The 13,604-nt window shown below is 41.2% G+C and overlaps 1 protein-coding gene across 1 annotated transcript in view; it reads left to right on the top strand.

The window, feature by feature from the left end:
- The window catches only part of TRPC5 (transient receptor potential cation channel subfamily C member 5), a gene marked incomplete at both ends in the record, with an annotated part of 134,173 nt that overhangs the window by 21,253 nt on the left and 99,316 nt on the right, over nucleotides 1–13,604 (top strand). The window contains one exon of the mRNA XM_079910292.1: nucleotides 5,943–6,464. Coding sequence (XP_079766418.1) covers nucleotides 5,943–6,464 — 522 coding nt within the window. The remainder of the gene's footprint in view (nucleotides 1–5,942; nucleotides 6,465–13,604) is intronic.

Genomic DNA, 13,604 nt, shown 5'->3' with positions numbered 1-13,604 from the left:
TTTTGCGGTACGCGGGCCTCTCACTGTTGTGGACTCTTCCGCTGCGGAGCACAGGCTCAGCGGCCATGGCTCACGGGCCCAGCCGCTCCACGGCATGCGGGATCCTCCTGGACTGGGACACGAACCCGCGTCCCCTGCATCGGCAGGCGAACTCTCAACCACTGCGCCAAAAGGGAAGCCCACCCCCACCCTTTTTTACCTTTTAAAAAAACATGATTTTTAATGGGAAGCTCAGATCGTTCAGTATAATTTTGGAGTTCAAAGCGAAGGCAAAACTTGATAAGAAAAGAATAAAATTCAGTTTGCCACCTGTCCTCGATCTGAACACAAAATTGCTGTTGAAGGATAATTTAAAAGTAAAAAAGTGGGCTTCCCTGGTGGCGCAGTGGTTGAGAGTCCGCCTGCCGATGCAGGGGACGCGGGTTCGTGCTCCGGTCCGGGAGGATCCCGCATGCCGCGGAGCGGCTGGGCCCGTGAGCCATGGCCGCTGGGCCTGCGCGTCCAGAGCCTGTGCTCCGCAACGGGAGAGGCCACAGTGGTGAGAGGCCCGTGCACCGCAAAAAATAAAAAAAAATACAAAAAATAAAAAAGTTAAATCCTGATCCTCATACAAATTTAAAGTTAACACAAGTGGACACATGTCTAATATTTTATTTCACTCATTAATTAGTGAGGAAACCAGGAGGCCAGAAGTCTGCAAACTATGACCTGCAAACCAAATCCAGCCTGTCACCTGTTTTTGTGAATAAATTTTATGGAGTACAGCCACACCCATTCCTTTTCATATTGCCTTTGACTGCTTTCTTGCTACAGTGGCAGCATTGTAAGGTCCACAAAGCGTAACATATTTACCATCTAGCCTTTTACTGAAAAAGCTTGCTAACCCTTGATATAGGCCATCAGGAATGCTGAAAGAAATTTACAAATAGATGCAAAGAAATTTGCATATAGATGCACAAATCAATCGCATTTTGCCAGGCAAGAAATATTTTCATTACAATTTGCAGAGTTGTAAAACAACTCAAAGATAATCAAAGGCATGGACAATCCAGAAAATATACTAGACCTGGGCTGTTAGGCCAGTTGTGTGAACAGAAACTCAAGACTAGGGATCCAGGGAGAAATCTTGTTTTATGAACCAGGGCACAGGTAGGGAAGAAGCTGGAATTCAGAAACTATTCAAAAGGGGAAAGTACCCTAATGCAGAGCCTTAAAGATCGGAATTTGGAATGGAGGAGGCTGAGGCTGGTCATTTGGGTACTTCCTACCTCAAGCCTTGATTGCTCTGGAAACTGGGGCAGGGCTGAGTCCTTGAGGCAGAGCGTGTGGGAGCCAAGGTGGGCAGAGGCTGACCCCGTACACTCTCTTGGTTTCAACCTACTGTTATAGGCTGAAGACTGTCACATCTGTTGATACATTTTCAGTCCTGACCTTTTTCCTTCAACATTCATGCTGGAGTTATACAATTTCCTGCTACTCTCCCAATAGGTACTTCAAACTCAACATGTCTAAAATTGAACTTCTTTGAAACCCTAAACCTGCTCTTCCTCCTGTATTCACTATCTCCAACGGCGACACCACCATTCAATCAGGCATGCAATGCAGAAACCTGACATCCTTGGTTTCTTCTCCCTGCAGTACTACCTGACACATCCAATGAATGTCTTAAATCTGTTCCTTTCTATCTCTAGAATCACTGTCTAGTTTAAGACCTTGCCATCTTTTCACCTGGACTATTGATATCTTTTAAGTAGTTTTATCTTTCTGAAACTCATCCAATGGTGTGCTGGAACTGGCTTACGCCAGCTGGTGAGAACCGGTTGTGTGCACCTCTTCCCAACTCTGTGTTCCAGGATGTCATATTGGTAGCTTGAAACTGGCCACAGTGGGAGTATTTACACCACAGAAATTGGCAAACACTACAAATCAAGGTTGTTGTTTTTGTTTTGTTTTGTTTAATGGAAAGCTGCTTGTTAAACATTTATCGGCACATATACCACTGCCAATTCTCCACACTTCGGCCAAACTGATCTTTGTAAAACACTTGTTCAGCCACACTACTCTCCTGATTAAAATTCTTCAGCGGCTCCCTATGGCCAACAGATCACATGAAGTTCCTTCTCATGGCATATGAGGCCTTTTATTATCTGGCCCCTGCCTAAATGTCCAGCTTCCTCTCCCATTCCTCCTAGCAACTTCTGTGCGAGTTCAAAGGTCACACAGTGGCCCACTCAAGCCTCAGTTGCCTCATATATATACTTTGTTTGGCATGCACACTATCTTTAACTCTTTTGAGCCAACATTGAAGACTTTAGGAAATTCTACCTCCAAATCCATATTTCTGACTTTTCTTGAAAGATGACAACACTGGGTCCTCATTCACGCACATAACAGCAATTTGATCACAACAAGGGGCTGAGCAGCAGATGCCCCCTTTGAGACGGTATGTGCTCCACAGCTCACCAACGCCTACCATTTACTCATCCAAATTATGCATATGTCCCCACATGTAGCTTTTATTTCTGTGACCTGTTATCTGTTTGGACCCTGTTGTAGACCATATTACAAAGTGCTGATTATTATCAGAAACCTCTGACCCTAATGATAGACTCTTTCTTTGCCGTGGCTGTCCTGATGAGAGTCCATGGTCCCTGCACAGTCTAGGAAGGGAAGAGCAGCTGGATGAGGAGAAGCAGCAGAGGGGGAAGAGGAGTAGAAATATGTCGTCTTTGGGTCAGAGTCTCCACCTTGGAGCAATAGCACTGTGGACATGACAAGCAGGGACTGTCCTGGGTCTTTGTGACCTCAAGGTATTCCCTATAGAGACCATTTGCTAACCTTCCTGAGAGTCTTAGAATGTCTACCTTCTCAGCTAGACATGGAAAGGAAAGACCCAAGGACACTAGCTCACACGGACTCCAGCTGTGTGGATCCAGGCTTCTAAACAAGAGCCAGCGTCTTAATTTGAGAATAAAAACCAATTCCTTTTAGCTGAGTGCCTGCTGTGTGTCTAGCACTGTGCTCGAGGCTATGGGGAAAACAAGAGCGGACTAAGACAACTCTGCCTTCAGAGAGCTCACAGCCTGACTGAAGAAGCAAGAAATACCTGTATCAAATAATTAGAAACTAATATAAGCCTGCATCAGAAGAGTGACATCTTGGATATAACCTAGTGCCCACAACATCTGGGTGGTCAGTAAGGGGTGGGATCAAGTTAAGGGGAGATCTACGGAAGAAGTCAGGGCTTACTGTGGCCCTTCAGTGGCAGTGAAGTGGGGATCCACACAGGATATGCCACAAGGATATATATACAGAGAGCAGTGAATGAGGTGGGTGTGGCAATCTGTGAATGATAAGGCTGACTGGAAGAGAAAAGGTGGTCTCGGTAGGAGGACATGGTTGGGCACTGCCGACCAGTTTCTTTTGAAAAGATTTACTCTCTGGTGTCATGTATCCAGAAAGACAAATGGAGAATCAGAGGCTCCTTGTTGAGCACCAAGTCAAAGACAACAGAATCAGATGGCTCTGGAAAGCATGTCATACTCTAGGCATAGACAGCAACCTTTCAGCTCCATGACACAAATGGGGCTGAGCATTATTCACAAGTCCCATTGTGTGTCTTGGACAGGTCTGTCAGCATTGACATAGAGGAGAAGAAAGAAAGAGTAGGAAAAGAAAGAGCAAGGAAGTGGGTAGAGAGAGTGGACAGGAAGAGCATCGTGGTAGGGAGCAGACATGTACCTCCAGTCTAACCCAGGGAATCCTGTGCCATAAGCCATCTTCCCTCCACCCACCACCTCTGCCTCTAGATCATGACAGAGATTAAGAAATGCTCCTGGGCTTCCCTGGTGGCGCAGTGGTTGAGAGTCCGCCTGCCGATGCAGGGGATACGGGTTCGTACCCTGGTCTGGGAGGATCCCACATGCCGCGGAGCGGCTGGGCCCGTGAGCCATGGCCGCTGAGCCTGCGCGTCCGGAGCCTGTGCTCCGCAACGGGAGAGGCCACAACAGTGAGAGGCCCGCGTACCGCAAAAAAAAAAAAAAAAGAAAGAAAGAAATGCTCCTGCCCACCGAGGAGGGGCAGATTCCGGATCTGAGCTCCTTTCTTCCCAGGCAGACTATGATACATTGTTCACTTGCCATCTCTCCCACCTCTAGGCTTTATGCCGGTTGTTGTGTTTATGTTCATTACCAGGCCCACTCAGACCTACTTCTTCCTTAGCCTGCAGGTTTATGTTAATTTCTGAGATTATTCTTTCCTGTGTCCTATTTACTTTATGAGTCACTTGCTCACTTCCTGCTGCTTGTTTGTAGCTGCTCCCTCTAAATGTTTAACAATGTTTACTCGCTGCTCCATCCAAGCAATTGATGACCAGTGTGTAGTGAACTCTCAACTATTCAGAGGATGATGTAACCACCCCGAGAAGGAAACAGATTTCTTGCAAACTTCTCCACTTTCTTCTCCTCTGCCTTTTTCCCACTCCCTGTTTTCTGACCACTTCCCTGCTTGGGAATCCCTCATCCAAGATGGGAAGGAGGCAAAGATGATGAAAACTGTAGCTCATCCCTCCGTCAATTCGCCAGCAACTGTGGGTTTCCAAAATAATTTTTTTAAGAGTAAAAAGAAACTAGCGATTAAAACAGTATTTGTCTATTCCATGAGAATCTCCATCATCCACGTTCTGCTCTCCCCAGTTAAACTGAGTATTTGGAGCTTTATTAAAAAATGTATTAAGATCAATATTTCACAGTTTCCTGGAATTTTATCCATGCTTTGAATCCTCAGCTCCACCCCTCCATGAAGACTCTTCAGACTATTCCAGTTCTCCTTGTTGTCTAGCTCCAGATTCTATCACACTGAGATTCTTCTGTTGGGTGTAGCGTGTCCCAAAGGACACGTTTTTAAGTCAAAAGATTTGTTTTTAATTCATTGATCAGAGTCTGCTCACTCACCCAGAACTGTATGCTCCTGCACACCCAAAGAACCCCATACCTTTCACCTATAGCTGCTGTTTACACCAAGCCTTACATCATGGACATACCAATTTTTTTTTGAGTGTCAAGAGTCAATTGTTTATTTGTGTATTTGTTACAGAGTTCAAACTCCACAGCTGAAAGTGAGCCAGTCTTTATTTGCATAATATTTATCTTGGAACAAAGTTTAGAAATAGAAACTTGAACATACCAATTTTATCAGAGGTCTTTTTGCTACTGGTAACCTCAAGCCTGGAGGTCCTCATTTACAGAGCAATTCTTCCTGACAATAACAGATTCTCTCTACCTTGCTGGGATCTACAGGAAGTTGGAGGAACACTGTCTGGCTTTGGTCTTTGGTCCCCTGAAGTTACAGTGTCACAATTTGGGAATGTGTTCTCTTCAGCCCCCAGGGCTTGATTTAGTGGCATGGGCTTTAAGATGACTGGTTGTCTTTAGCCTTTCAAACAAATATTTCTGCAGTCTCTACTGCTCATTTGGAACTGAACACAAACTCCTACTTACCAATTTATAGAAGTCTGATATACCCAACCAGATTCCAGGAAAAATGCCCTTTACTTCTCTGTACAACCCCTCATTGTGCCTCAGACAGAACTGGCATAATTTAAGGGCCAAGCTCCAGAGTCATATGGTCTGAGTTTGAATCTTGGCTCTGCACCTAAAGCTGAGTAACCTTAGGTACGTTCTTTAAACTCTGTGTGCCTCAGCTTCTTCATTTGGGGAGAATATTTACCTCATGAGGTTGTTGTGGGGATTAAGTGAGTAAATATATGTAAAGTGCTGTATGCCTGGTGTACAGTAAGCATTTCACAACTAGCTATTCTGATAAGGAGAAGAATTGACCAAAAAACTGGTGACCCCAGTTCCTGAATCATTAACATTTGATGGGCTCTATGCTCCAAGCCTTAATCCTGCCCTTTTATGTGTTTTTCATTTTCTTGTACCTAGGTTCCCACTCTGATGATGGACACCCAGTTCTCTGAGTTCACACCGGACATTACTCCCATCATGCTTGCTGCCCACACCAACAACTACGAAATCATCAAATTGCTCGTCCAAAAACGGGTCACTATCCCCCGGCCCCACCAGATCCGCTGCAACTGTGTGGAGTGTGTGTCCAGTTCAGAGGTAGACAGCCTGCGCCACTCCCGCTCCCGGTTGAACATCTATAAAGCGCTGGCAAGCCCCTCACTCATCGCCTTATCAAGCGAGGACCCCATCCTAACTGCCTTCCGCCTGGGCTGGGAGCTCAAGGAGCTCAGCAAGATGGAGAATGAGTTCAAGGCTGAGTATGAGGAGCTCTCCCAGCAGTGCAAGCTCTTTGCCAAAGACCTGCTGGACCAGGCTCGGAGCTCCCGGGAACTGGAGATCATCCTCAACCATCGAGATGACCACAGTGAAGAGCTTGACCCTCAAAAGTACCATGACCTAGCCAAGCTGAAGGTGGCCATCAAATACCATCAGAAAGAGGTAAGCTGAGCTCTTCTCTGCTTTTGGGGACGCTTAAGCCCTCCAGAGTCCAGAGCAGGAGACCAAGAGTCAGCATTTTCCTACCACTTAGCTCTCCACCAAACAAATGGTTAGACAGGCTTCAAAAACAGTGAGGCCCATATTTATCCAAGGCACATACAACCTCTGCGTATTTTCTTTATGGCCAGATAAGTAGGGAAAAATCTGATTCTATGATGGGAAAGCACTCATTCATTGAGCAAATGCTTATTTAGCACTGTTTTAGGGGTTTGGGATACAGAAAACAAGTATAATCCTGCCTTCACGGAGCTTACAAGCTAGTGGTGGACAGTAAGTAAATGATCACATTAGTGAAATATATAATTACAAACTAACATCAGGCTCTGAGGAAGAACTTCTGAGAACACATAAAAAGGATCCTACCCTATATACCGGGGCCATGGCAATAGTGATCACAAAGGGCTTGCTGTCTGGATGCTGGTAGTTGTTGACAGAACTAAGTCCTTGGTAGCCCCTCAGCAAGAAAGCTGAGACGTACATTTGAAAGATGGAGTCACACAGAGGGTGTGTGGTTCTGCAGAAGGCTGAGTCCACTGCATTGGCAGGCAGATTCTCAACCACTGCGCCACCAGGGAAGCCCTGTTCTATGCCATCTTATCAAACAATTTGGGGGAGCCTTCTAGCAGGCCTCATTTAGCTCTCTAAGGAGGAAGCATGGTAGAAAGAGCAGGGACTTTGGAGCCAGAGCAACTGAGGATGGAATAGCCTTCAGCTGTACAACCTGAAGAAAGTCCCTCAAATTTCAGGACATTAGTCTTCTCATAAAATGGAGATGACAATAGTTCCTCCATTTCATAGGACTATTATGAAAATAAATGTACTTTAATGTCCATTTCCATCTCTCTTCCAATGCTACCTGGAGTCAGATTCAAATGGGTTGAACCGAGAAGTGCTTGCTGTCTGAAGGGCAACGAGCAGCGCCATCCCTTCATGGGTCCAGGCTCTGAGGCAAATCACATGTGCGCTCACCTGGTCCCTTTCTCTCAGACAAGAAAAAAAAAAAAACTACCCCTCTGAAATGAGGCAGAAATGAGTACTGGGGCAACCTCGAAGGGGATAAAATATGACAAAAGAGCCACACGGAGATTTAACGGCTCCATGGGGGAGACAGTAAATGGATAGACCCACCCCTGAGTCTCCTTATCCTGTTTTTGCAACTACTTGCTTTAAGTAATTTCATTAAGCCTGAAGTTACTCAACCTCACTTTTCTCTTCTGAAAGATAGGGATAATAGGAGTACTTACCCCCCTAGAGAAATATAAAGTTTAAACAAAACAGGTAATATGCTCATGCATAGCACAAGATTCAGCATATATTAGGCATTCAATAAATATTACCTGCTACTACTATTCATTTTTATTGTTACACACAGGGGACCCAGGGTATATGATCTGATTCTGTGTACTAAAATTGTAGGTAATAGATACAGCAATGGCCATCCCCTCCCTTACCCCTTCCTCTCTCTTGCCACCCTACTGTTGATATGTAGTAGCAGTTGTGTTAAGTTGTCTGCTATAAGGTCTAATTGACTTTTCTTCAGTTTTATATATGTGTATCTTTCCATTAATGATGTACATTATGATTTCAGTGTGGTTTTCACTTTACATAAATTGTTATAATACTGTAAGAAAAAAAATAACAAGTATGTTTAGAATACGAATTGCTTCCAGATGACAAAATGGTTAATGGGAATAGAAGTGTTAAAAACGGATATTGCAGAATACAACTAAAGTTTGCATTCCTTCCCTCACTAGATAGCAGATAAACTCCATAATTGTAGGGCCTCATCCCCCTGAAAACTGACAAAGTATTTATTTTCAAACAGTTTCATTACAATATTTCATCAATTTTGCATTGGTAGATCATCTACCAGTTACTTTATCACTTGATCCCTTCTGCTCCTATAATCATCATTTGCCAGTTTCAGTTTCTGCTCCATTTGGAAACCATTGTGATGACTTCCTCACTCTCCTGGGGATCTGCTTAGCATATGACCATGGAGTCATCCTTGGGTTCTACATTCACTGCCCTCCAGCCCTCATTAAGCTTCTCATCATTTTTTCCCTCATGTTTTAGCCCTTTTACTTTTCTAAAATTTTGTCCTCCATGTCCCTTATTTCATAATTTCTCTTATTACTGTTATTACAGAATATCTCCATGTTTCTATATGTTCATGTGATATATTTCTTATCTATCATTAGACCAACCTGAATGTGGCAAAGGTTTATATTTCCTTTTGCTCTCTCAATTAAACATCAGAGATTCCAAAGTTGGTCTCAGAGTCTATTCGCTGTGTACATTAAAGTGGAAAGGATCATTTGTTTTATTGTGGTAAACTATACATAACACAAAATTTACCATTTTAACCATTTTTAAAATATACAGTTCAGTGCCATTAAGTACATTCATGTTGTGCAATCATGACCACTAGGAGTCATTTTTCTGAAGACGGGCAAGTTTTGGGGTGTCTACTTTTTCTTTCAATAGTGAGCCCATACAATTAGAGTTTCATATTTTGCAGACCACATTATTTTCAATCCGTAACACTGGCAAAGTAGCATCTTTTAGCTATTAAAATTATGGATATTCAGCAGTAACACAAAGGTAATCCAAAAAGCACTGTATTTATGCAGAGATCAACAATTTTAGGTCTGGTGGTACTCACTCATCATTGTGAATCAAATCAATGAGAACTTTGGAATTTGACAGACTGAGCTGTTTCAGTCAGACCACATCAAACTTCAACTCCAGGTTTGCAGCAAATGCAGCAAGGATAATGAGTGACTGTCAACTTCAATGTCAATGATTTCATGAAAAATAATATACCCTCATAGAGCCACATAAACTCAAATATGGCCCAAAGTTTAGTCCCATGGCCAGAGACTTCAGAATTATTTTAGAATTTACATATTTAGTTCCACATTTCCTAAGACAAGTTATCTCTTTTTGTTGTTCTTGTTTTTTTTGTTGTTGGTGATTATTAATATACTTTATTATTTGTTTAACATCTTTATTGGAGTATAATTGCTTTACAATGATGTGTTAGTTTCTGCTTTATAACAAAGTGAATCAGCTATACATATACCTATATCACCAAATCTCCTCCCTCTTGTGTCTCCCTCCCACTCTCCCTATCCCACCCCTTTAGGTGGTCACAAAGCACCTAGCTGATCTCCCTGTGCTACGCGGCTGCTTCCCACTAGCTATCTGTTTTACATTCGGTAGTATATATAAGTCCATGCCACTCTAACTTCGTCCCAGCTTACCCTTCCCCCTCCCCGTGTCCTCAAGTCCATTCTCTATGTCTGCATCTTTATTCCTGTCCTGCCCTTAGGTTCTTCAGAACCTTTTTTTTTTAATTCCATATATATGTGTTAGCATACGGTATTTATTTTTCTCTTTCTGACTTACTTCACTCTGTATGACAGTCTGTAGGAACAGTATGGAGGTTGCTTAAGAAACTAAAAATAGAACTACCGTATGACCCAGCAATCCCACTGCTGGGCATATACCCTGAGAAAACCATAATTCAAAAAGAGTCATGTACCACAATGTTCATTGCAGCTCTATTTACAATAGCCAGGATATGGAAGCAACCTAAGTGTCCATCGACAGATGAATGGATAAAGAAGATGTGGCAGATATATACAATGGAATATTACCCAGCCATAAAAAGAAAAGAAATTGGGTTATTTGTAGTGAGGTGGATGGACGTAGACAAGTTATCTTAACAATGACCACAGATAAATTTTAGTTTAGTTTCTCTTCTGAATTGTAACTTCATTTCTGCTAAAGAACTCTGTAATCCTTCCCAACCTGTGAATTATAGATTTTTTAAATCTGTGGTTCCATTGAGTCTCAAATAAGTATAGTCTCTAATTTTCTCTATTCAAATCCACATGTCAAGTTTAAGACTGAATACTCTCACCTTGAACAAATCAGCAATGTCCTTATTTTAGGGGTGTTTTTGTTATTTCAAGTTTAGTGTGTTTGGATAAGAAGCAGAGTCCTGTGAGTTACGGAGGTTCTAATAATTCAGGTATCTCTGAGCACTTCATTCTCAGAAGCTCTTGATCCAAGGAAGCAGACTGATAAGTTTTTTCAATAAATATCCATAATCTAGCCATTAAAAAAGTGAAACATACACACAGTGCTTAAGGCCACAAGCATAAAAAAGGTCACGAGCATTGATCATCAATTCTCATCATACAAACTCCTTTTGTAGAATGTGATGGACACAAATAAACAAATGAAAACTAACTTTATCCTTCTATTATATCTATAGCAAATGAACTCAGCTTTGCTACGTTAGATAAAATTCCTCAGATTCCTTGAAGGCATATACTTTATGTGTGCTTACTCATCAAGAAAAATATATTCACATCTTAAGTGAGTCACACTCCAGGGTCTGGTGGAACACATTCAATTTGAGGGTTGCATGTTACGAGCCCCTAAAAAATTGGAGACACTTTCTTAAAGGTGTCTAGACTTTTCTAGATGACCTTCAGGCCCTTAAGAAGGCTAGACAAGAATTATCTCCCAGGACCAGAATTATTCAAAGGAGAAACAACCTGTAGATGGGAATGGGACAACTAAGCAAAAACAGAAATTTTGTCTTCTTTTTCATACTTGATTACATGCTTGATTCCAGTTGGACCATGGGGGTCTATCTTCAAGAATAGATAGGTTTCTTCTCAGTGTCTATACTCAGAGCAGGAAAAAGCAGATACACCACTTCTCCACTTTCTAGTGTCATGTCTGCTGACACCCTGTTCAGTCTTCTTTCAAAGCTTGCTGTGATTCCAACAGGGCAGAAATTCCCAGTACAAATCGAAATTTTCTCAACAGGTGGAGATATTATAAGGGAGGAACATTAGAGACTCCTTCATCAGGTGAAAGTACCCAAAGATAAGCCTGCTCACATCAAAAGTTGCAAACAGACAATATGTCTCTACGTCTCTTAAACCTTGAGCTAAAAAGCTTTATTCAAAAAAACAAAATATTTTTCTCTATAAAATGAGCTGCAACACAACTGATTTTCCAAAACTGGAAGTTAGGAGTTGCCAATATTAAAAATTTAGAAGATAATGGTTTCAAGAAAAGCCAATGTTTCCCCAAGTTTAAGTAAGAATAAAACTATTTAAAAATGATCAGTATTGCCAGAATTTATCATCTAGAGGCATGTGTATTTATGTTTTCAACAACAGATTTTGTTAATGGCATCTTTGATTAAAGGAATCTGAAACACTGAAGTTGTGTTTCCTACCTGTGACTCCCTAGTCTACTTTACATGAATACTTGTGTTAAATTAAAAAATACCTCTTGAGATGCTTTCAGCATTTTACTAGGGTCTTTAAGACGAAATTGTGACAAGGGGTAAAGAGTTCAGTGGTTTTCCTTACCTTGCTAAAATGCAGTTTCATTCTTCAGAGGTATAAATGGAGATCACCTTCAAAGACTCTTTATTACCCTGAAGAGATGTGACACTTGAGACCCATGGATAATTGTATCTGTCAATACAAATAGCTCCCAAATAACTTCAGGAACTAAAGGTTATTTTTTCTCTTTTTTTAGGGTTTTTTGGTTGGTTGGTTGGTTGGTTTGTGAGCTAAGGATTACACAGTCAGAAGAAAAACAAGTTTTAAATGAGGGGTAGGGTCCTTGAAAAAAATAAGACGTATACCCTAGGTGAAATGGCTAAATACCACTAGTCTATTAAGATATGGCTGTCAATACAAGAACACAATAGTCAGCTTTGCTGTAAAAAATAAATCTAGTTGGATAATAGTGGGTTAATAATGTGCAGAGTTACATAACTTCCTCAGGAACAAAATCTTAGCCTTAAATGGAATATAATTCACTATTTCTTGAAAGGTGGCTTTTTCATTGTTGTTTTTTCCTCATTACTATTCCTAGAAGAACTGAGTAGGCTCCCAAGAAGAAGTTAACTTGGTGGGGGAAAAAAAGCTCAAAAGAATGAAACAAAAACTGATTCCAACTATAAGTTCGACATCGAGTAAAATAAGGAAGCTCTAATCTCTTAGAAAACAGGTATAAAACTATTGGATAATCCTTACATGTCACATAGATTTTCAGGTATTTTCATATAGACATTTTTCAGCTATTCCTAAAAAGTTCTGATTTCATGTATTCTTTCCCATTGTCAGATATATCAACCAAAGTCTTTGAAAACTATATCATTTTGTGTGTTCCTTATTACCATTGAAGGTAGGCAAAAAAGTTATAACGATCATTTGACAAACAGGAAAGAACTATATTTCAGAGATGTGTTAAGACTATCTATCTGACAAAGCCAGAAGAACTTCAGATTCCTGGTATAATACTTTCTCTGAGTATATTCCACCTTCTGTTGAGAGGAGTTCTTTTATGCTGGTTTGGTAGCCTCCAAATTCACCAACAGGTAATTTAAGATGACCCCAAGTTCTTTGATTTGTGAATGAAAGTTTATTAGTTAAAATTTGTTAAAACACGTAACAATAAAATGGTATGGACCAATAGCTAATAAGGACTATATTCAGTTATAATCTAATAACTAGCAGTAATTATCATAAGAATACAACTAAAAAATAATAAAAAATAAAAAAAGAATGCAACTTATGTAGTTACAACTTCCCACACATTTAGCCAAAGCACACAGGGATGAAGAATTAGATGCTTCCTAATTCACTGCAATCTACCAGCCTATCTCCCTTAGTTTTCACACCTAAATTTGTCTTAGAATGGTGAGCCTATCCCCCTCTCTATCCCTCCATGCCATACAAGAATTGACTTTGGTGTTGTTCTCAGGAAGATCCAGAAAAGTTTGGATAAAGGACTGGAGGGGAGACACAGGAATCCTATCAGAGGTATCCAATCAGTGGACTGCCAAGTTAGTTAATCCATCTTCCTCTAACTGGGCTTTTAAGTGCATGACCTGTGTCAATTGCCAACCAATTATTTCTATCAATATTAACAACTTAGGGTTGTCTAATTTGCGTATGACAAAAACAAGGCTTGGTTCATAAATGCAATTAGGAACTAACTCTACACCATGGTTTTCCACCATAAACTGCATAACTG

This window comes from Stenella coeruleoalba (assembly GCF_951394435.1).
Source record: "Stenella coeruleoalba genome assembly, chromosome: X".
In the NCBI taxonomy this organism is placed as follows: Eukaryota; Metazoa; Chordata; class Mammalia; order Artiodactyla; family Delphinidae; genus Stenella; species Stenella coeruleoalba.
Note: the sequence above shows the minus strand (reverse complement) of the source record. Positions and strands in the feature narration are given on the sequence as shown.